The sequence below is a fragment of the Camelus bactrianus genome, chromosome X, assembly GCF_048773025.1.
Source record: "Camelus bactrianus isolate YW-2024 breed Bactrian camel chromosome X, ASM4877302v1, whole genome shotgun sequence".
NCBI classification, from domain to species: domain Eukaryota; kingdom Metazoa; phylum Chordata; class Mammalia; order Artiodactyla; family Camelidae; genus Camelus; species Camelus bactrianus.
This window is the reverse complement of record NC_133575.1, coordinates 115,164,871-115,187,958: the sequence shown is the minus strand read 5'-3', so window position 1 is coordinate 115,187,958 and position 23,088 is coordinate 115,164,871. Positions and strand designations below refer to the sequence as shown.

The following is a 23,088-nucleotide window of genomic DNA, read 5'->3' as shown; positions in this document are numbered from 1 at the left end:
AACCCTGAGCTCTTGGGAACAGTCCCAGAGCCCCTGGGGAGAGAGGAGGCTATTTGTAAAAGAAACCAGAGCACAGCTGGGGCCAGGTGGGAGGGAGAGGAGGAAGAGGGAGGGGAAGAGGAAGGGAGAAAGGAAAGGGCAAGGGAGAGGAAAGAGAGGGTTTGGCTTGCTTAGAGATGGTGGCACGATCTGGGCTGCCTGACCCCCTCCCTGGCCCCACATGTCCAGCACTGGGAATAAGCTCTCCGGAGCAGAGCTGACATAGTCCCTGCCTGTATTCTTAAGGGCCTGGGGGGAAGCCCTTTCGAACTCCAGTGGAGCAGCTGCAGTGAAATTTGAGCTTTCTGGAGGGCCACCTTAGGAGCAGAGAAGTGGGCTTTGTGGGACTCAGGAGCCTGGGAAGCAGGAACCATGGGTTTCTGCCCAGCCAGGGTTGCCAGACTGAAATTGCATTTCAAATGAACAACAAATAATTTTTTGGTATAATTATGCTCTATGCAACATTTGGGACATACATATACTGAATAATTAATCATGGTTTATCTAACACTCGCATTTAAGTGGTTACCCTGTATTTTACCTGACAACCCTATACCCTGCCCATCCTCCCCACGATCTCAAGATTTGACCTTGTGCAAGTCTTTCCTTTCTTTGGGCTTCAGTCTCCTCACTGGATGATAGAGCTAATGATCCCCTCCCTACGGGGTGGCTGAACGTGAGAGCAGTCAAGTCCGCAGAGCTTTGTGGATATGGGCCCAGGCAGGACCTTGCACGATTGACCTCAGATCAGATTCCCCTCTGACTGCCAACTGGCCTTGACCAGTTGGGGCTTCCTGGGCACAAGGGCACTGAGTCCAGGTGCATGCTGAAACACTGCCCCCTGGTGGCAAAGGACCCTACCACCTAAAGCCAAGCAGAGAGGGTGGAGAGACTTCCTTCCCAATCCCTGGGTCCCTAAAGCCACCCAGAAACCCTGGCATTTCACCACTTCAGTATGTCTGCCTCTCTTGGATTGGGCACCAAGGAAGGCTGGGCCATGGGAGACTGAATTTTCTGTGCCTTTGAAATTGTCACTTGACATGTCTCTCTAACATGCTAACCTTTTCTCTCCAACAGCATAATTTCTTTCTGAAATCACCCCAAACTCTCACTTTGAACACCAAAAATCCCCCACTGTCTAGTGTGACAAACTCGGGGGCCCGAAGGACTAGGGCACCTGGGGTACAGAGAGATCTTCCAAGGCTTATGGGAGGCAGGAGGATGGTCCCCGGCCAAGTGTGGGTGCGGGGCTGCAGAGGCCTAGACAAGAGGGCCAGGGAGCCCGGAGGTCTTCCCAAGCCAAAGGTTACACAAATGACTCTGGGAGCTGGGTGGAGGGGAGCAGGGAACGTCTGGCTTAGCTGTGTGTATGTGTTCATAGTGTTTTACACAAATGAGATCATACATTTGAGGCACGTTCTGTTCTGCAACTTACTTGCTTTAAGTGAACAGTGTGCCTCGGGGCTCTCCCATGTCAGGACAAATCCACCTCCTGGCTTTTGAACGCAGCACAGCATTTGTGCTGCAGCGCTGCTTATTGGCATGCTCGTGGACATTCAGGCTGTCTAGAGCCTTTGCTTTCATAAACAACGCAGCAGCGAGGAGTCTTCGGCATGCCTCTTTGCACACAAGTGTAAATGTTTTTGTAGAGCAGGTGCCTAGAAGGGGAATCGTGGGATTCTAGGGTATGTGTGCTGGCAGTTTTCACCAGTGCTGACAGTGTCCCCTCCAAAGAGGCTGCACCAAATGGGACCCCACCAAGGGGAAGAAAGTGCTGGTTTCTTCACAGCTTTATCAGTGGAAGCTATGATGAAACGTTCTAAAAGGCATCATCATGATGGGTGAGAAACGGTATCCATCTCATTGTTGCTTTAATTTATATTGCTTTAATTATGAATAAACCTAAGCAGTTTTTCATGTTTATTGATCTTCTGGATTTCTTTCCCATGAACTGTCTGCTGGAGGGCTTGGATGTTTATTAAAATAAGAGCTATTTTATTAACAGAAAGGGTTGGAGGCGAAAGCTCTTCCTCCCTTCAAGCTAAGCGACTCCGAAGAAAACATGTCATCTTTTTCCCTAAAGGTAATTGTTAGCATACAGCCTCCATTGGGGACTAAACAAACCCAGTTAATTGTATCCAAGTTTGTGCTGAAATCTAGAGGGCACCTAGTCCCTCCACCTCCGCCTCCCAGAGCAAGTGTTCAACTTGGGCCGTTGCCTGCCTCTCTGTCTGTCTTCCCTCATTTTATGTCTGTCTGTCTCTCTACCTGCCCAACCACCAGCCTCAACCAATGCCTTAAAACCACTGGCATCTCCCAGCTGTTCAGCCAGCCATGTACTCTACTCGGATTCCTGACTGGCTTGGGGGTCTGACAGCCACATCTGCTACCTGCTCCCAACTCACTTGCAAACACAAGTGGGAAGTGGTGGGAACCCAGGCACGGGGTCAGTACACCTGGGAGTGACTCCTAGCTCTGACCCTGGGTCATCTTAGGCAAATTGTTTCTTTTGCTCTGAGCCTCAGTTTCCCATCTTCACATGGAAGATTGGGCTACAATCCAGTTTCAAACTGTATTTTATGGTTTCAGGGAAATGTGTCGGGGTTATTCCAGCATCTCTCCACCCAGAGCAGTGCTGCTTTCAGCATGTCCTTATATTAGGCTTCTATGGAAGAAGCCATTCAAAGTCAACAGGCGTGATGGCCTGCTGCCTGCCAGCTCTGCTCGGAGCCCAGTTGCAGGCAGCTACAGTCGCAAGCCTGATTTTGGCTGCAAACCCAGATCTTCCAGGCATCTGGGAGCTTCCTCTCAACTTGCTAATGAAACTTACGAACCTGTAAACAAGTCTGCTTCCTGCTTCTGGAAGCAGCTGGTACTGAGGTCATCCCTGGATCCCCAGGGGCCTCCCCAAGCCAGAGGGGAAAGGGGAAGGGGACTCGCAGATCCTTGCAGCTGTCCGTCCATGCCTTAAAAAGACAGGAAGGACAGAAGAGCAAACTTCACGGACTGCAGCTGGCCTCAGGAAGGAGGGCCACCTCATCAGCAGAGAGAGGGAACTAAGTGGCAGGACCACCTGGGGCTGCCCCAGGGACCCGCCCCCAAGGGGGCAGGGCCATCAGCAGGAGGTTACAGAGCACTTCAATTTGCAAACGTGGGCTCCTGTCACTCAGTTTGGTTGTGTTGAATCAAGACTGCCTGGGTGCCAGGTGCTGGGGATAAGGACCAGGTCCCTGTCCTCACGGAGCTCCTGCTCTAGACAGCAGATAGAAGCAGACAGACCAGAAATTTATGGGTCTGTGGGGACAGTAGCATGGGGTTGTCGTGTGGCAGTCCTGCCCTTAATCCTGCCACATTCTGCCTCCCTGGGAATGTGGTAGGTGATCCCTAGAGTTCTGTCAACCTAAGAAAAATGTCCTGATGGCTGTCCTGGCACCTCTAGCCTCTGGCTACCCACTTCAGGGACAGCTTGCTGTCTCCCTAGGGGGCTCAGATAGGTAGAAAAGTTCTTCTCTACTTTGGGTGGAAATGCTGCTTACAGCCCCAGAATTCTGGTCCAGACTGGGGAGAGCAGTTCTAGTAGAAGTGAGTTAAAGCCACTGACACAAGCCCCAGCTTTGGCTGACAAACCTGTGGGCAGAGCCCTGCTGCTGAGATGCTACGTGCCTCAGGGTCCCTTCAGATCAGCTCCTAAGTGGTGACCCTGCCAGAGGGCCAGCTGCCTGAACAACTCAGGAGGAGCTTTGGTGAGTTGAGGATAATTGTTGCTGGCTGATTACCCAAGGGGTAATTCGGGACTGCCCTGCATGTGGTGAAGACGCTCGCTCTCTGCCTCCTGGTTTAGCCAGCTGCTGTCCACACTGCCCCTTCTTCCTTCTTGTCTCTCTGCTGGCCCAAGAATCCATTCCACCAGAAGCTAGCAACAGATTTAGAAACCCAGAGGGGCATAGGTACCTACCTATCAGTCAGCTTTGCCTCTGGTCCAGGGAACCCCCATAGTGGCTGGTTCCCCAGGGAGGGGGGTGGACAACGTGACCTCGCAGAGGCTTGTGGGGTGACTCCAAAGATCATAATGCATCTGCTTTCAATTGTTCCCATGTCCAGTGATGGAAATGTGATGTGTATATAAAATTCAGGAGAATCAGAGGCCAAAGGAAAATGGCCAACATTAAGGAAGAGGCAGGAAAAGTGCTGCAAAGGCCCGGGGTGTCAGTCAGTTCACTTAACAATTCAGTGGCAGGGCTTCGGTGAGAACCGGTGTCCTCAGACTGGCGGTCCAGGGTCTTTGCTAGAACAGGAGGAGGTCCCAGGGAGGAGATGGCTCAAGAGAGTCCCAGCAAACATCTTCTAGCCCCTGTCCCACTCTGCCCTGCCCTTGACTCTCGGAAGGCAGAGCCAGCAAGCAGGTCATAACACTAATAGTATGCATAACACATCAGGGGTGGGTCAGAGCCGAGGCTCTACGGTCCAGCTGCTCTCCTCCTCCTGCCGTGCGGTTGGAGTCCTGGCTCCCCACTTAGTGGCAGTGTGACCCGAGGCCATGTGCCCCAGCAACCTCACCTGAAAATAGCGGAGAAGGGGTCGTGGAAAGTAAATCCCTCAGCTCCCAGCAGAGTTAGTGCTCAAAGGTGGCGCTGCTCGGCTTTGCCCTGTCCACAAGGCCTTTGTTCGTTGCAAAGGATGAACTGTCCATGCTGTTGGCAGGGCTGGTGGCCCTTGTGCTTGGGCCCCGGCTGCAGCTCTACCAGTGATCTAAACCTGCACCCCCCTGGGCCTTCGGCTCCTCCCCTTGCCAGGCTGATGTTCGTCAGCATGGAAACACCAGCACATCTTTCTCAGCACGGAGATAGCAGTTCCACAGGGACGTGCTGGCTTTGCTGACTTCTGTCTCCCCTGCACTTAGTGCGCTGCCTGACTTGTGGGAGAAACTCAAGTGTTGAATAAAAATGACCAGATTGTTAAAACAAAAAAAACTTCCTGAGGCCAAGGCCATGAGTGGCCTCCTGACAGCTTGATCCAATGAACGCACTTGACCCTTCATCTTACTTGACTTCTTGGAAGCATTTCATACCCTTGTCCTCTCTATTCTCCTAGAAACACCCTCCTTCCATGGTTTCCAGGACTCTCTACTCCCATGGTTTCCCCCACCTGTCTGACCTCTCTCCTGCCTATCCCCAGACTTCATTTTTTGTCTTTGTGGTAACTCAAGCAACTTTGGAACCTCCTGTTTCAACCCCGTCCTCCTTTAGTTCCCTTCAGACACACTTCACACCGTACACTCAACATGCTCCTTCCAACCCACTCTTCCTCTTGTGTGACTCTTCCCAGAGAGTGGTCCCACCACCTAGCTCACTGTCTGAGTCCCCAAAGCTGAAAGTCCTGTGGGACTCCTCCCCACCCCTTCCTACCCAGTCACTCTGTGTGGCTCTGGTCCCTCTGTGATCGTTAACTTTGTGTGTCAACTGGACTGGGCCACAGGGTACACAGATATTTAGTTAAATATTGTTTCTGGATGTGTCTGTGAGGGTGTTTCTAGATGAGATCAACATTTTAATGGGCGGACTGAGGAAAGCAGATGGCATATTGCTGGGCATCCTACAATCCATGAAGGGCCTGATTAGAACCAAAAGGCAGAAGAACGGGAAATTGGCACTCTCTCCCTCTCTCTGCCTGACTACTTGAGCTGCACATTGGCCTTCCTCTGCCTTTGAGCTGATACTTACAGCACTGGCCTTCCTGGGACTCCAACTAGCAGATGGCGTATTGTGGGACTTCCCGCCTCCACATTTGCAATTGCATGAGCTGATTCCTTACCATTAATCATCTCTTCCTATATCTATCTCTCTATAGAAATAGATATGTATTTGTATCTCTATGTCTATATCTCCTATTGGTTCTGTGCCTCTGGAGAACACTAATACGACCTCATAAATATAGAATTCAGTGTTTGGGCAAAAATTTCTCAGTGGTCTCCTTCTCTCTGTCTCCTGTCACCAACCTAGCCAATGGCCTCACTACCTCTTGCCTCGATGACCGCAATAGCCTCCCACCTTATCTCTTTGATCTTGTTGAGCCTGTTCTCCATACAACAGGCAGAGAGATTGTTTAAAATATAATAGGCCTAGGTCATGCCCTCTTGCGCCTTAAAGTGCTCCTCAGTGGCCTCCCACTATCACTAGAATGAAAAGCACAACTTTGAGTGTGGCCTAGAGGGCCCTGACTGGACTGGCTTCCTGCAACCTTCTCAGCCTCATCGTGCACAAATCTTTCCCCTTCTGCTACCCCGGCTTCTTCTGTTTCCTTAAAAACATGGCGGCCTTGCTTGCCTTTAGGCCTCCTCACACGTTGTTCTTCTGCCCGGTCTCATCATCTTCCCGTGCTCTTTGCCTGATTGATTTCTACTCATCCTTCAAGCTCTAGGTTGCATATGGTTTCTTCAGGAAGGCTTTCTCTCTAGCCCCCACCTCCAGCCCACTGGACTTCCTCTACCATGAAGTTCTACATACTCTGTTGCTACGGCTTCTCTCTTGCCTCCCCCAGGGGAGGGCCTTTCTAGAATCCCATAGTCTGGGCTGAGGCTGGGACCCTCTAAGGTTGTGGAACACTGTGCTCTGCCAGCACTTACCCTTAGAGGCCCTGTCAGCCCCAGGACCCTAGGGTGATGGGATCAACTCACCCAGCCACTGTGCTTCTGTGGCTAAGTGTAACCAGCCCAACCTGAATGCTACCCAGCTTCCACAGCCTCTATTTTTATAGCACACAAAGCCTGGTAAAACTGAATCCACTGCTATTGGATCCACCAGGCTTGTGATTCATGAAAACATGGTTTGTCTATTAAAAAAATCTTGAGGGGGCACAAACACTTTGTCTCTCCTTGAGGCTTTGGATTCTCCCATCACTCTCCACAGAGGGACCCTGGGAAAACCATTCTGAAGCCCACTTCTCCTCTCCCAGCCCCGGCTGCCCTGTGGGGATCTATGGCAGCCGTCCCAGACCTGTCCACTTGTAGCAGGGAACAATCTTCTCCAGGGCATGGTTTGAGACTGGCAAGGTGGCCCTGTCTCTGCCAGCATCTCAGAAGTCATGAGACCCATCCCCAAGCTTTTCTAGACTGTGTGTGATGTGCTCAAGGTTGGAAGAAGGAGCAAAAAAGACTCTTTTCCCCGCCCTGTCACAAATACAGTCTCATGGGCTGAACAGTGCTCCTCCCACTCCCAAGTTCATAAGTTGAAGTCCTGACCTTAAGTACCTAAGAATATGGTTGTTTGGAGAGGTAGGGTCTTTAAAGAGGTAATTAAGGTTGAATGAGGTCAATAGGGTGGTCCCTGATCCAATATGACAGGTATCCTTATAAGAGGAGGAGATTAATACACGGAGGTGTGAACACAGAGGAAAGGCCTGGTGAAGACACAGGAAGAAGGCAGCCATCTTCAAGCCAATGAGAGACACTTCAGAAGAAACCAACCCTACTGACAATACATTTCTGTCATTTAAGCCACCCAGTCTATGCGACTCTGTTATGGCAGCTTGAGCAAGCTCCTGCATGGTGATTGGCGTATGACTGGAGAATAAAATTGACTAACGTATTTTATTTAATTGAACACTGACTGGGAGCCAGGCACTGGGCTGGGTTCTGGGGAAGAACTGGTGAGAAAAAGAGTTATATCTGGCCCCTGCCCTTGTGGAATTAACAGTTGGGCCAGAGAAGGGGCCGGGGCAGTGCTGGGAAGATGAACAGTCAGCACGAAAACAAAAGCAAAGTAACCTCCAGAGACCAGCAGTGCCATACGAGTGGCCAGGGGTCGGACAGTCTGGACAGACCTGGCCTCACATGATGAGGCGGGCATGTCTTCCCTGTGAGGCTTTGGTCAAACGGCATGCCCGTCTGGCCTTGCTTCCCTCAGATAGCTCAGGTCTCTTGGGAGCAGGTTCTCAGTTAATGTGCGGACAGGGCCTGGCATACACTAAGTGCTTAACAAATGCTGGCTGTGATCATTTCCAAGTACACCTCATGGGTCCTCTCCACTGTCCTTCAGTCCCTTCATTCTGTGTGGTCTCAGGCCAGCTGCTCTAAGGGTGTGGTCGTGGTATTGGATGGGGCTTGGGGAAAGGGTGAGAAGAGGGCTCCCACCTTCCCAAGCCCTCATGCTAACTCAGGACCCTAAGTGACTGCCAAGAATGCCAGTTTCTCGCAAAAAAGGGCCTGAAGTTCAAAACCCATATTCAGAGCGTGACTCCATCTGTTTGCTGGAGTCTGCCTGAAGAGTCTTCATTGGACTTCCCAGCATCCCTGCTTGGGGTGAGAATGGAAGCCGAGGCCTTTGGCTGTCATTCTTGGCATTTTGCCTCCACAGCCAATCCTCGAAAGAGGCCCTGAATTTCACTGCCATTGTCTCATCAGTGCCATGGCTTTTCCTATTAAACGGTGGATTATTTCCATTCCTGGGGACTGGCACAACGTTCACCAGCAACTTCTGGTGGCAATATCTCACTTCACGCCAACAGCTGAGAGTGTTCGGGGCTCAGAGCACACTTCCTCCAAGGGGAGGCTAAGGCATCACGGCCCTCTGTACAGTCTCTGATTCTTGCCATCCTCAGAATTCAAGAAGTCAAACCAGGGCAAAACCTGAGTATTATGCACCCCCTACGTAGGGCCTGGGAAAATTTCTGTCTCCCACTTCCCCCCTAGCTCTGAAACCAAGCCGGACATCCTGTTAGCAAAGGACACCTCTATTAGTAACCTGGGATCAGGTGACAGGGAAGTTGTTAGCATGATTTGTGACAGACCTTACTAACCTCATCCCAGGGGGACAGGGCAGGAGATCATTTTACACATATGGGTCAAACTTTAGGACCCAGGACATCTCTGCTTCCTGCTTCTAAACTGGCTTGGGCTGTTTCCTTATCTACAGTCTGAGTTTTGGAAAAAAAAAAACCAGTTTGGCCCACAACCATCCATGCCCCATGTAAGTTTGGGGGTCAGCAGGGATGCAGGACACAAGTCAATGCCGTTTGCTCTTTATTATTGTCCATTATCTTCTGGTACAGAACGAGACAAAACTTAACGGCTAAACTCAACAATTAGAATAAGAGAGAGAGAGAGAAAGAACTCAGAAGCAAGTTTGTTGTCCCCAGGCTCTGGTCAAGTCCTGACATATTACTGAATATACAGATTTCCCAGCTGACATGGGTCAGCACATGAATACAAGCACAGTTTAAAGCGGTACCAAAATGAATCCATTTCACAGTCATCATGTCTAGAAGCTCAGTTGCACATTGCAGCGTTTCCACTGTCACAAATTCACGATCATAGAGTGAAGTAGCAGGTGTGGTCAGGCCTGGGAAAGTGGCGTCCATAAGGGGAGACAGATTGGGAGGCCAAAGCAGCTGTGGGATCTGTCCCAATCTTGAATGTCTGTGTTAATGCTGGGGCTGGGGCGGGCCCAGGGCAGGCAGGCCCTGTTCAGCGGTCACATATCTCAGTACAGTGGAACAACTGTTGAGGCACTGAGCCTGAGGGGGTGTGCTGTGCTGTTTGGATATCTTTGTCAGAGAAATTCTTGCTTGAGAGAGACTCACCGCCCACAGCCCATGAAAGGAAAAGCTCACGACGTTTTAATATTTGGGGGCGAACGATGGGAGAGGCCAGTCAGCGAAACATCTGCTTTACAGACTATTTAGCAAGATGCACAGTTATAATACTTTAAATTGCAGTTTAGTTCACAATGATTTTATTTCTAGAGTAAATAAAGGAGTCGAATGAAAAGCTGCCCGAGCCAACATCCCCACAGCAGAGAGACAGTAAGAGATGGTCCTGTACACGAAGAGCCTCATGTATGAGAATTGCTGAGCCTCAAAGCTGAAGGCACAGTGAAGGGATCCTTAGCATCGTGAGCCTTTTATTTGAAAAAGGTACTCTTTTTAAACTAGATCCCGCTTACTCATATGACCCTGAAGACTGACTAAAGAGGAGAATCTTTCAAATATTTCTACTAAGGAAGAATCGCAGATCCTGTGAATTAACTGAAGTTGTGATTTTTCTCTAAGTTTTGAATTAATGGGCTTCAAATTAATGGGCTTTTACCAGAGTTGCAGGCAGTCTGATTACAGTACTTTTAAATGAGCTAATTATACTGATTAGTATGAGTAGAGTTCAGTGGGGAGGATGTGCTTGTTTCTGAATCGGCACGATCTCGATGGAGCTTCGTCGCTCGTCAAGCTGAAAAGCAGCCTAGACAGCAGCTTTACTGCCCAGCTCCACATCTCGCCTTGAACATGAGGGCACACTGGAGACACAGTACACACACACACACACACACACTCCCACACTCCCAGAAAGACAGAGCGTAGGTGAGCAAGACAGTCGCTCTTGGTAATCTCTCTCTCTCACACAAAAGAACAATCTAGAGGCAGTGTTATTTTCTTCTTCTTGTGGGATGCCATTTGGTTGAGGAGATCAACCCCCAGCCAGAGAAGAACCATCTGGCTCCAACTCCTTCACAAAAAAGATGTTTTCCTTTCCTGAGTCCCTCATATTCAGGCAACCAAAAAAGACAAAGTCCACCAAATCAGGCTGATTCCTATTTTCTGAAGCACCCTAAGGAATTCACACTAATGGCAGTGGGATTCGCAAGGAGGAGAAGCCCCTGGTCCCTGGGTCAGACCGCGTGGCTGCATCGCATGTCCTTCAGCCGGGGCACAACGCGGCTGTGCTCGTGCCACACACGCTGGGCACCTGTGCCCTCCACTCATTCTCTTGTGCTGAAAACCCCAGGTGATGTGGAGGAGTGGGGAAGGGACAAGATGGTGATTCTTGTTTTAAAAAATCTTAAAAAGAGTTTGGTTGAAAACAAGTGACAGTCACTTTCCAAAAAATTGTTTAAAGCCTTTTCTTTTTTTTTTTTAAATGAAAACTATCTAAATAATTAGCCCTGCCATTCCCAAAGTCAATAGTCACACATCTGTCCATCGGGGGGGAAAAAAAAAGCAGTAAAAAGACCAGGGCACTCAGATTTCCTTCAGCTGCAGACACCCAGAGACCAGGAGCTGAGGCTGGGGGCTCGGCTCCAAAAGCCACATGTGAGTGGGGGTCCTACAGCAGGGAGGCCCACAGGATGGGGCTGCTTCATCTTCTTCCAAAGCTTTTCATGAGGTGGGGGCAGGAGGTGGCCACTTGGGAGGGCTCCCACAGCTAACCTTGGCTTTCCTCCCTCAGAGCCCTGTCACCAGGCTGCCTAGCCCTGGGAGGTGACAGTCCTCCTTTCAGACCGGAGCCCTCCTGGTACAAATATAGCCGCACACAATGGCTATTGTTTCAGATAAGCACGTGAGAAAAGGCAGCGTGCACATGTGTACACACACACACACACACACACACACACACACACAAGTCCAAAAACAACAAAATGTGGCTACTGCAGATTTAGCATTGTATCAAATCCACGTCCATACAAAGACAGAGTTGGAAAAGATATGTACAGGGCATTCATAAAAGCCAAATGTGCACCGCGAGGAGTTATGACCATGGTGTACTGTACAGTCTTTTTTTTTTCCTACGATATACTGCAAAGAACATCCCAGAGGCCACGGGGGCAACCCCACGGGAAAGAAAGCTGCAAAGCACCTGAACCACGCAGCCCAGGCTGCCCTCCATCAGGCTGGGCTCCAGCTTTCCACTCGTTCCTGCCACCACCCGGCTGCCAATGGCTGAGCAGCTTGGCGGGGAAGGGTTCACGGGGATCAAAGTGGGCAGGTATCCCCGGGCACCCTCTCTTTGGCTCCGGTCATCGGGGGCCTGCGTCTGGCTCTCTGCTCAGTGGGGAGGAGACCCACAGGGCTAAGCGTCCTCTCCTGTGCTCCCAGGTCACAGACAGGCATGGGCTTGAGGAAATGCCAGGAGAGCAGGGACTGGCCCCCAAGCCTCAGGCCGCCCCAGGTCCTCCAACATGGCCAAACAGGACTGACCCCAGCATCCGTCACAGAAAAAGCAGCAGCCTTCGAGGCCAAAAATGCCTTTGTGAGGAAGGGCGGGAGTGCGGTGCTAGAGGCCCAGAGGGAGGAAAAGAGGAAGGAAGGAAAGGTGGAATGCCACCTGGTCAGCACCTCTGGCATCAGGGAGCTCTCGGGGGAAAGAGGAGGGGACGAAAGGGTCAACTGGCAGGAGACTGACTCCCCAGGTTGAGACTCAACATCAGAGTCGTATGAAGGCCTATGATCAAACTGGTCCCTTATAACCTACATATTTCTAGAAGAATCTTCTGAAGGGCCAACTGCACTGGCTTCCTGATACCTCAAGCATCACACAGGCATTAGCTCTGTCAGCCTCCGGTAGGCCTGTGAGGTAGGGGGAAGGATAGAAAACCCCAGCCACAGGGTTGAGTTGTCCAAGCTGGTGGCCTCGCTGGGATAAGAACACAAGCCTCCTAACCTGAAGCATGTTCCCGGGCAAGTGCCCAGGACTGCGGGGGCCTTGAGAAGTCATGTGCGGCCTCTAGGCAGGGTGGCATTCCAAGAGCGAGGCTCGAATGCCTGCCTGGGAGGGCTGTTTAGACAGTGAGAAGCTCGTCTTCTCAGTGGGTTTTAAACTGCTGTGGTTGCCAATAGACCCTGGCTGTGCACTCTTTTGGGCCCCAGAAAATTTTGCTACATTTTTTTAAAGCACCACAGAGGAAAAGTGGTTTGGTGCTGAGGCCAAGAGGATGAAGGTGGGGGGTAGGGAGGGCAGTGTTGACAGTGTGTTTTGCGTGGTCACTGACAATTAAAGGGCAGGTCACCTCTGCCCCATTGCTGTCCGAAGCCTCACTGAAATGGAGAGTGGACAGCTCCTGAGCCACAGAAAGGGGTTCCTAAAAATGCACTGGCACCTCACAATGACAGCCTTCAGCCCCAGGTCATGGGCTTCCCCATCACCCCCCCCCAGAGAAATTTCTAGAAAGGGACACTTTCGGATCTTACCCCAAGTAGGCACCATCATGAAGGAGAAATCAGCCATCTGAAAATCAAGTTCATCTCAACACACCTACTCACAAAAAGGAAGGATCCTAAAAGTTCAATGGCAGACAGCACAGTGCTGAGGAGGCCAAGTTTGTGGGTTTAATCATCCTATGGACCAACCTCAGAAGGAGAGAACTCCAGCTTTCTGCCACAGCCTGTACTTCACCCGTTCAAAGGCCCTGGGCTCCAGAGGTAGGGGCATCAGCGGCATCAGTTTTCCAGGAGCTATGACTGGGCTCATGCCAGTGGGTGGCGGTTTTTGCACAGCTGGTGCATGTGCCTGGAGAGCCAGAGTCTGGGAGAGACCAAGCACACTGGAACCAGAGCCACCCTCCAGATGGCAAAGTCCACGCGGGCCCCTTGCTCCATCTCGGGGAGGTCAATCTGCCGGCCAGGCCCTGCCCTCATGCCTCATACACCCCATCCTCCTCCCACGTTGCTCAGAACATCCCTCCGAATCTGGCCCAGAGTGTAGGGGAGAGGGTGTTAGGGGAGTGGAAAGTGGAGTGTCACAGATCTGTGCGAATAGTTTCCTTGGACCCCTAGGGATGGCCCAGGTGATAACGTTTTGTTTTATGGTGTTCGTTATGTTATGACTCTTTTTGTTTTTATTCGGTCCTTGTCCCTGTCCTCAAATGTGGCAAGGACAGGAGTGCAGGGCTAAGGTGGAAATGGGCACTAAAGGACTGGCTTCCCTCCCTCATCTCTGTGGTGGGGCTTCTAGACAAATAGGTCTCAGCCAGCTGTGTGGCCCTGGGGCCCGAACCCACGGACCTTCCGGCCACAATCAACTCAATGCGGCGACTCCTTTGGCATAAGAGAAGCCAGTCCCTGACCGGAGGACGGGATGGCAGGGGTGAGGGGGCTTATGGAAGAGCGAGGTTCTTGGGACTGAGGCTCTCCCCAGGGGTTTTGATGCATGCGTGATCCCTACCCCCTCCACCTGTCTCTGACAACTGACTTCCTACAAATCCACGGTTAGGAAATTATTTGGCAACGAGGAGGCTAAGGCTGTTTTGTGGTGGCACAGTCTTTAAAAAGTTAAAAAGAAAAGAGGAGGCCCCTGAATGAGCCTTTCACACTGGACAGGACACAAGCCCCACTACTTGTCTGAGCCAGGGTTGGCATCGACTATCTCCTCATACTTTGGAGGCGGGTCACTGTAAGAGACACTGGCCTCCTCACTGCTGCTCTCCTGGGGGGCAGTCACCTCCTCATAGGACGGGGGAGGGGTGGCACTGGACAGTCTGGAGAGAGAGAGCTCAGGGAGGTAGAGGGTGCTCTCGAGGCGGACCGTGGTTCTGCCCCCCCGACTGGGCCCCAGCACCACTTGTGGGTGGCCCCCTGTCTCCCGGTGCCCAGAAGACTCCCCCTGGCTATGCACAGTGCCCCGGTAGACCATGACCCGGGGGAGGCTGTGCCCCGCGCGACTTGCCAGGTACCGGTTCTGAGCGTACGAGGGGTGGTGGCGGGTGGCCTTCTGCAGCTGGCACCTCCAGATGATGAACAAAGCAATGACAATCAGCAATGCCACCCCCAGAAGGGGCACCACCACGTACATGGCGTCTGAGCTTTGTGCAGGGTCTCGGACTGAGTAGACTGCATTTGGGTACCCCTTCCAGAACTCCATCTGCAAAAGATAAAGAAGGGCAACTTTCACTTTACATGCAAGAGCTCTGGTCCTACGTGGACATCAGAGCCCTTCAGCAAGGGTGGTTGGCAGCTGCCCCTACCCTGCCTGGTCTGACTGGCCTCTGAGAGCTATCAAAGAGGCCATGGTGTAGCACAGGGCATTATATTCAATATCTTGTAGTAACTTATAATCAAAAAGAATATGAAACTATATATATATATATATATATATATATGGCTGAACCACTATGCTGTACACCAAAAATTAATACAACTTTGTAAATCAGTTTAAATTAAAAAAATTTAAGTAAAAAAAGAGGCCCTGGAATGTAACAAGGACAAAGGACAACACTCGCAAGTCAGGAGGCCCCAGAGTCAGGCAGATGGGACTCTAAGGATCGGCTGTCTGTTCTTCTAGGGCCTCAGTGGCCCTGCCTTGAACCAGGCTGCCTTTCCTTCATTGCTCCTGATTCGCCTGAGATACCAGGCCAGGGCTGGCTCTTGGGACTCCTGAGGCCGCCCTGCTCCCAGAACCCAGCCCCAGGGCAGTACATGCCGTTTTCTCCTTGTCCTCAAACACCTCCTTGACCTCCTCGTAGCTGCAGATCTCCTCCATGCACTCCCGCTCGATGGTGCCCTGGCGCAGCTCCTCCAGGAACTCATTGGCACGAGGGAACCGTTTCAGGACCGAATGGGCATTCTTGGCCTCCAGAAATACTGAGGAGAGAGCCACATTGAGGCCTGGAATGGGGAGGGGCCCAGAGGCAACTTCCAAGCAGACAGCCCAGGCACAGGGGCGCAATGATGGGAGGAAGCAAGACAGAGCCAGCAGGCCAGGCACCAGCCCAGACACGGCTGGTCCTCGGGGAAAGGGACGCAAGGGCTGGCCTCCTGTGATGCCATAAGGTATCTGCCTAGAGCACCAAGACCCAACCAGACTCAGGCCTCTGCTGCTATGGAGGAAAATGGGGCCCTTCTGAGAGGAACAACAGACATGAGAGACTTTGTCATCAGGGGAAAGATACCCAGCATCTTCTGCCTCACCTCAAAAAGAGAAAATCTGACCCCTTATCATAAGAATGTATTCCTCTTTAAGGCTGATGCCGGCAACCAATACCAAACAGCCCCCTGGGACTCTACCAGGGTGTCATCCGTCCACCTGAATGGCCACCTGTGCTGTCAGATTGCCTGGCACCAACTGCCTGGCCCAAGGCAATATAGTACAAACTCAGGCTGTGGCAGATCAGGAGGCCAGATGCACATGACCTAGGGTCTATGTGCAGAGTCCAAGGCTCTGTGGACTGGGCAGAGACACGGCCAGCAAACGTGTCATTGTGGCGTAGCCACATCTACTTATTCCAAAGGGGAAGTCCAGCTACAGTTGAGCTGGCTGGCATGATGTGGGCCCTGCACCCTCACAAGCCTGAGCAGAGACCCGAGAGGGTGAAAGAAGAGGTGCCTGCCTGCTCCCGCTGCTGCCCTAGACATGTGACGTCCTAGTTCTCACATCCGGCAGCCCCTCTCGCTGCCGCCAGGCAGGCGCGCTTCCCCAGGCCCCACAGCCTGCTGCACTAGTTTCTCTCATGGTGGCCCAGGTAGGCGCCCATCTCAGCACATGCTCCAGAAGGGAGCCAAAGAGTTGAGAGGGGAAAGATGTTACCCGGCCAATCGAATAAGGGCCACAGGAACACCCCAGGGAAGGAAAGCTGGAAGTGGCTTGGAAGGAAAACTTGCCCCTTTCCCGTGAGCCCCTAGGCATGGCCCTTCACCACTAAGCTGGGGGCCCAAAAACCTCACCTGCCATGGTGCTCCTTCAGGTCCCGTGTCTCACTTGCCTGGTAAAAGAGAAAAACAGAGTCATGGTGAAATCATACCCCCAAACCTATAGGGCACCCTCTTGGTCTTGGAATGTGACCCCACCCTTCACCCACACTGGTCAAAAGTCCAAGCGGCACGGTATGGGACAAATCACCCACTGCACAGCCACTCACAGCTCTACCGCTTCTCATTCTTGTCCAAGCTTTCGCTCGGAGCTCCCTGAGGCCCAGCAGAGCTCAAAGCAAACCTTCCAGCTACTTCCTCCAAAAACATATTCTGAGAGTCTAGACCTAAGGGTGGATGCTTTTCTTTAAAAAAAAGAAAAGAAAAGCTTCTACAAGCTGAGGTTCCTCCTTCCTCCCTGGCTTCAATGAATCTTTGCACTGGAATCTTTTGAGCTGGAAAAGACCTCGGAGAGAAAGGGCACTTATATGAGGTCAAGCAAATCTGCAACGACAGAGACCGGAGCTGTTTTTGGAACTAATCTTGCTCACAGTGGCAAGTCCCAGATACCTCTAATGACAAGCACGTTCCTGAAACCAAGCAGCACATGTTTAAGAAGCGAGCACTGGCAAAGCATCACATGGCAACAACCGCCACCTGAAAAGTCACGGCCCCAACTCAGGTGACCTGCTGTGTTCATCTTCCCCAGGCAGGATGGCAAGAATCTCCTGAAACAGTCTTCTCTCCATGTCATGTACCAAGACATTGATTGACGTCATCAAAACCAAGCCACTAGTTAGATGGGAGCATTGCCTCTAATGCAAACAATTGTCAGGAAGCTCAGGAATTATCTAACCAATATGCAAACCATGGCGACAGCACACTGCCCCCCACCTACACACACTCTCACTCATGCACACATCCCAGAGCACTGGCCAAGCTGTCCACATCTGGGAGCAATCACCTCACTGCTCCCTTCCCCAAACAGCTCTGGTTTGATGTCAAACACAGGAACAGCGTAACCTGTTGTGTTACCCTTTTCACCTAGGCTACCAGGAAGTTCGGTGTTAACCTTGACCGGGAAGCCCAGGTGCCCTGGAAGCTCAGAGGTTAAGCACATATGCTTCTCCTTTGTGACATGGAATACACTTTTCTACTTATGTTTTCAGTCTCATGCATATTTAAAAGACATCTTCGAAACCTTTTGACCAACAGGTAGAATACAAATCATGAATAAAGTGAAAACTAAAGGAAAAACAGCAAATCTAACAGCCATCTATAGAAACACCATGGTAAGGGAGCCTTTCTCTTTTGAACCCCACACCAATCCTACCCAAAACTGTCAATATGGGAATCTATCAACAGATGGGCCTGCCAGTGTGAGAAAAGTTGACCCTCAGTGTTTCTAAGAGAGAAGATGGAATATTCTCTCAAAATCCTGCTGCCATTACAGACCTCAGGGGTTCCCCTGTGGCCAGTGCCAGTCATGTATCTAGGGTGTGGGTGTGACATGCCCAACAGCAAGGTTTTTGATTGAAGGAAACTGGAGCTGTTATGTCAGGGATTGAAAAGAATGAGTAAAGGCTTGAGTAATAAGTGGAGATAGAAAAATCTGTTTCCCTGCTTATCAATGAGAACTGCAGTGTTTTTTTTTTTTATTTTTACATGGAGAAATTACATAACAGCTTACATATAGCTATGTCTTGTCCCAAGCACAGCCCACTGTGGTATATGCACACCCACACATATCAGAGCCCTGGATGTGTTATCCTGACACCTGCATAAGTCATTAGTTCATTTTTAAGCTCCAAACAAGCCAGGAACTCCCCCAAACCGCTCACAGGCATGGCCCACTCCATTAACAATTCTGTAGCCACCCCCACTGCTGCTGCCGCTACTGCCATAATGCCTCCTCCCCCTCCTTCCCCAAAATTTAGCGCCTGCTTCTTCCCCTATAAATACACCATCAATAGGCCGTTACTATGGTAACAGTGAGGAAGCGCGAGGTCTCCACGACAGAGAATGCTGCTGCAGTCACGCATGTATATGTCCCTCCTGCCCCTGGTGGATACTGTAAGGCTGATTGTAGGCCAGAGGAATTTTTAACCCACTCCCCACAGGAACACAGCTGAATCCTGAAGGCCTGGAGAGGAAGGAAGGCAGGCACTGGCCACCACAAAGACCTTCCTTAACCCCACCCCAGGCTGCAGCTTCCTAAGCCAGCTCTCTGGGACACAGCTCCCAAAGTCCCTGACTGGTGGCCATCAGAGCACATAGTGTCCCAAGACGTGGCCTCAAAAACGCTCCTCGAAATCCTAGCCCTTTCCATTTCCCTCACTCAGAACTGATCACTAGGAAAGGCTCCTGTGATCTCCAAATCTCATGACTCATCAACCCACCTGGTGACACACGGAACTCCCAAATTATGCTCCTACTCAAACTCTGGGCCCTCCTTGTCCCCTTTCCACTCATGCCAGCCCCGAGAGTGTCTGTCCTCGCCCACCGTCGCCCGCCACCAGTGCCCGCCACCAGCGCGCCCTGCCCAAGAACTCCCACTTCTGGCCCAGCAACACTCTTCTCCGGGTCTGCTCAGGAACCCCCAGCGCCTTGGTCGGGCCGGGCCGGGCCGGGCCTCTAGATCCTCCCCCAACAGTGCCCAGCGCCCAGCTCAGTGATCCTGGACACAGAACCGTGCCCTCGGGGCTGGGGCACGCAACCCCAACGGCCTCACCGTTCTCCGGGCCCGGGAGGCGGCCGCCCTGTTTGCGCACGCAGCCCGCCACCTCGCTGCGGCGCCTCTTCCAGCAGGGCCCCTGTCCCCGCCCACCTGCTCCCAGTCGGCCAAGCCCCCCGGCCCAGCACAGCCGTCTCCACCCTCCCTCCCCGCCCCGCTGCCCTCCCGCCGCCCCCGGAGCCCCGTGGCTCAGCCGGGCCAGGGCCGAAGTGCGCCTGGAGCTCCCGCCCCTCGCAGCCGGACGCCCAGGCCCTACCCATTACCTCGGTACCCCCCAGCCCCTGCTCTTCTCTGGGGGCTCCGCCGCTGCCCGCCCCCCACACCCCGCCGCGCCAGGTCTGGCCTCGCGCCCCGCGCCTTGCGCGCCACCCTCGAGCGCCAAGACCACCGTGCCCCGATCGCCAGGCCGCGATCGTCGCGCCGCACCGCCCACCGGGCCGCCGGGCCGAGGAGAGGAGAAGGGGTGGGGGCGACGAGAGCGGGCCGAGGGGGTATGGAGGGAGGGCCGGCAAGCTGGGCCGGAGGGGCGGTGGCGCGCACCGAGCACCGCGCGCCCGCGCCCCACTCCGCCGGCGCCGCCCCTGCCCCCGCCCGTGCCGCTGGGGGCGGGGCCTGGCCGGCGCTCCCGGGGCCAGCCGGGGACCCTGGGCCCAAGGCACGGGCCCCATAGTGTCCCCGGGCGCGGGCCCTCGGAAGCCCGGCGCCGCAGCGGGCTCCGGCGGCCGCACCCAAAGCCCGCGCGCCAGGCGTCCTCGCGCAGCCCAGCCCCCCAACTGTCCCCTACCCCGGCTCACCTGTCATTCCGGCCGGCCCGCCCTCAGTGCCAGCCGAGAAAAGAGGGGCGCCGGCCAGCAGCCCTGGCCTGCCTTGTCAGGGCTCCAGCGGGCCTGCAGAAGAAGGGCCGGGTCGAGGCCGCGTTCCGCCAATGACTGGATGACCTTGGCTTCGTCACTTACCTCCCCCTCACCCTGCCCTGGGACGGAGAGCTCCTCTCCTGTCAAATCTGGGAAATGGGGAGAATCTTGCCGCCCTCGCTGGGCTGCAGCGAAATGAAGGAAGAAATGGGCTTGGGAAAGTCTTAAGGCGCCGAAATGGGAGAGGAAAGAATCTTCTGGGCCTGCAAGAGGAGCGCCGGGTGGGGGTGGGGGGCTCTCAGGAGGCCGCGCTGTGGGAGGTTCAGCATGACAGGACAAGACGCTGGTGGCAGAGAGATGACCTTAGTCCGAGGAGAATCGCGGGAAGAGAGAGGGCAGGACAGTTCCGAGGGAATTCAGGGTCTGGTCCGCCAGTCTCCGAAGAGGACGGATGCACCCTGCTGGGTTTTCAGGGCTCTTTTTGTCCTCTGCACCTCTGGAGCCCAGCCTAGCACGGGAGTTGGCGCCCCTCACCCCAATTTGGGGTTGTCGGGGCAGAATAACCCTGAGAAGGCGCCCCTGGGACTACTCCCACCAGCATTCCAGGCAGACAAATACCAGCCTGCCCTGCGAGGTTGGGGAAAATAGGGAGGGAGAGCCTCCATCCCCCTTGCTGCTTCCAGTTCAGTTCCAGGGCTGGCAGAAAGCAGCCTTGGCCAGGGCAGAGCAGCCCCACTACCTCCTCCCCTTCCCCCTCACCCATTGGTGCTGTCCTCCCCATCCCTGCCTCTGGTTCTCAGCATCCTCCCCTGGCTGGCTTGCCCTCCTGAGGCTGCAGGAGCCTTCCTTGCCCAGGACAGATCCTCTGCACCGTCTCCAATGAAGGCAGCAGGGCCAGCCCCCTGACCTGTGAGGTGGGCTTCCACAGGAATAATCAGGTTCACCTAGGGATGAGAATGGGGCTCCCTTGGGGCCCAATGGGCTATATAAGTTGTAAAGACACCCTCAGGTCAGAGGGCGAGAGCCTGGACCCTGGTTGGTGGGGAAACCGTTTGGGGCTCTTCAGGAACTTACTTCCTGGGTCTCCTAGTCCACCACCATGTCCCCATCCAGACATTAACAATCACTATCTTCACAGATGACTTCACACAGCTTTCAGTGTGAGGCGGAGTCTGTGGCTTCCACCCTCTTCCAGCACCCCCAGCTAAAGCTTCTGGCTCTAGCAAAGCCAGTCTACTTCTAGTTCCCTCTCTGCCCAGAATGCCTTTCCTCCCACTATCAGCCTCTATGCACTTGTATTCATTCTTCCCAAAAAGCTCAGATGATATCTCTACTCTTGAGGTCTTGTGGTATTCTCCACCCTGGCTTGTGTTGACTGTTCCATTCTCGGCTCTCTGTCTACAGAGACTGTACACACGGGGGCTTATGCAGATGTCAAGGGCAGGAAGGATTAAGAACAGCACCTCTGTAGCCTGATACCTGCTTCAACTCCTGGCAGTGTCACAGATCCGCTCTGTGAACCTCAGCAAGTGACTTAAACTGTCTGCATCTTAGTTTCCTCATCTGTCAGATGAGAGTGATGATAATGGTACCTGCCTCAAACAGTGGGAAGAGGGCAGATGGGATAATCACCACAAGTGTGCCTGGAGCGTAAGTAGGAGCCTAATACATGTTGGCTTTTGCCCAATTCCAGCTGCGTTGTGATGCTCACTTGGGTTGCACACTTGCCTCCTCTATCTTAAAGCTGGGGACCTTGTCTCTCCATGGGTCCCTAGCATCCGACACAGAACGTCTCCACAGCAGGCTCACTGCATGCCTGCAGAGCTGAGACAGGAGAGGCTGAGTTGCAGTGAGAAGCTGGAGTGGGGGTCAGCCTTCAACTTACCGCTAAGATATTGTCCTCAATACCCTCAGCAACTCTGGCCCCTGGAAGCTTTGGATTCCTCAGAGGGCTTTCTACCTTTCTTCAGGATGGCTCCAGGCACTCTCAAGGACTGGCTGGGGAGGGATGCAGCCTTCTTGCCACCAGCGTCCCTACTTTTAGACTGTTGTCTGAACAATCTCCATCTGCACCAGGATAGGAAGGGCTTGGCCACTGGTTTCTCTGCTTTGGCTGGGCACCAGGCAGTTTGGTGCACTTAAGAGGGGTTTTCTGTTTCCATCTAATTCACAATTCCTTTATAACCTCACCAAAGCTATTTCATTATCTGTTTCCTAGAGAGATGTTCTGTTCTTCCTGGGAACCTCCACTCTGTCTCCTCCATCTCCATCACATTCAATGTGCAGCCCTCTCTTACTCCTGCATTGGTGATCTCAGCAAACACACCTTGGCACACATCAAAATCATACATGTAGGGCACTAAGGATCGTGGGAGGACCCATCTCCCAAAAATATGTACAATAGAGTTGCTAATGAAAAAAGATAGCAAAAGGAAGATCATAATTCAATAAAAATTCCCAATACAGTGCATGATGACAGACCATCCGCTCCCACCTCATCCAAACTTCTAACCTGTCTCTGTTTCTGACCCAAATCCCATCTGGCAGGACCACCTTCATGGGTGCTGGGCCTATGAAGTTGGACAAGGCCCAATGTCTAGGGGACAAGATGACACAGTATTTTTTAATTTATTTTTTTTAATTAGTCTTTTTTTGCAGGGTGAGGCAATTAGGTTTTTATTTTAATTAATTTATTTTAATGGAGGTACTGGGGACTGAACCCAGGACCTTGTGCATGCTAAGCACATGCTCTACCACTGAGCTATACCCTCCCTCAATGGTATTTTTTAATATGGGAGAAATTACAGCATGGTAACGTGTGTGTGCTAATCAGCCAGTAAAGTGGGAAAAATTGATGATGCAGGAGAGAAATGCCCACATGCAAGCAGGTGGGAGAGGTGATGGTGGAGCTTGGAGCAGTTCTCTTCTGATGGTATCCATTTTCTCAGTGAAATGGGAAGCCAGGCCACCAGCTGGGAGTGCGGTGGGAGAGGGATGCGAGCGCTCTGAAATCGGCATCTGGGAGACGGGGAGGCTGGACATTCAGTGGAAATATAACATGATTGCTGGGCTGCATTA

At 52.7% G+C, this 23,088-nt stretch overlaps 1 protein-coding gene across 4 annotated transcripts; it reads right to left on the bottom strand.

Moving 5' to 3' along the window:
* Positions 1-9,038: 9,038 nt before the first annotated feature.
* Positions 9,039-20,095, bottom strand: PRRG3 (proline rich and Gla domain 3). 4 transcript variants are annotated; one of them, XM_045517672.2, is made up of 4 exons: positions 19,951-20,095; positions 16,459-16,496; positions 15,218-15,378; positions 9,039-14,659 (listed from the first exon to the last, which is right to left on the bottom strand). In XM_045517672.2, the coding sequence occupies exons 2-4, from the start codon at positions 16,463-16,465 to the stop codon at positions 14,132-14,134; spliced, it is 696 nt and encodes a 231-aa protein (XP_045373628.1). In that variant the 5' UTR covers positions 16,466-16,496; positions 19,951-20,095; the 3' UTR covers positions 9,039-14,131. The 4 variants fall into 4 exon arrangements, with proteins under 4 accessions (XP_045373628.1, XP_074215122.1, XP_010954700.1 ...); XM_074359021.1 differs by lacking the exon at positions 19,951-20,095 and adding an exon at positions 19,420-19,735; XM_010956398.3 differs by lacking the exon at positions 19,951-20,095 and adding an exon at positions 19,154-19,287.
* Between the last annotated feature and the right edge of the window lie 2,993 nt (positions 20,096-23,088).

Bases quoted from the DNA above. Each gene is read 5' to 3' on its own strand.
- PRRG3 (XM_045517672.2), bottom strand. The intron at 14,660-15,217 runs GCATGTACTGCC...TATCTTTTGCAG, and splicing joins TTGAGGACAAGGAGAAAACG to ATGGAGTTCTGGAAGGGGTA.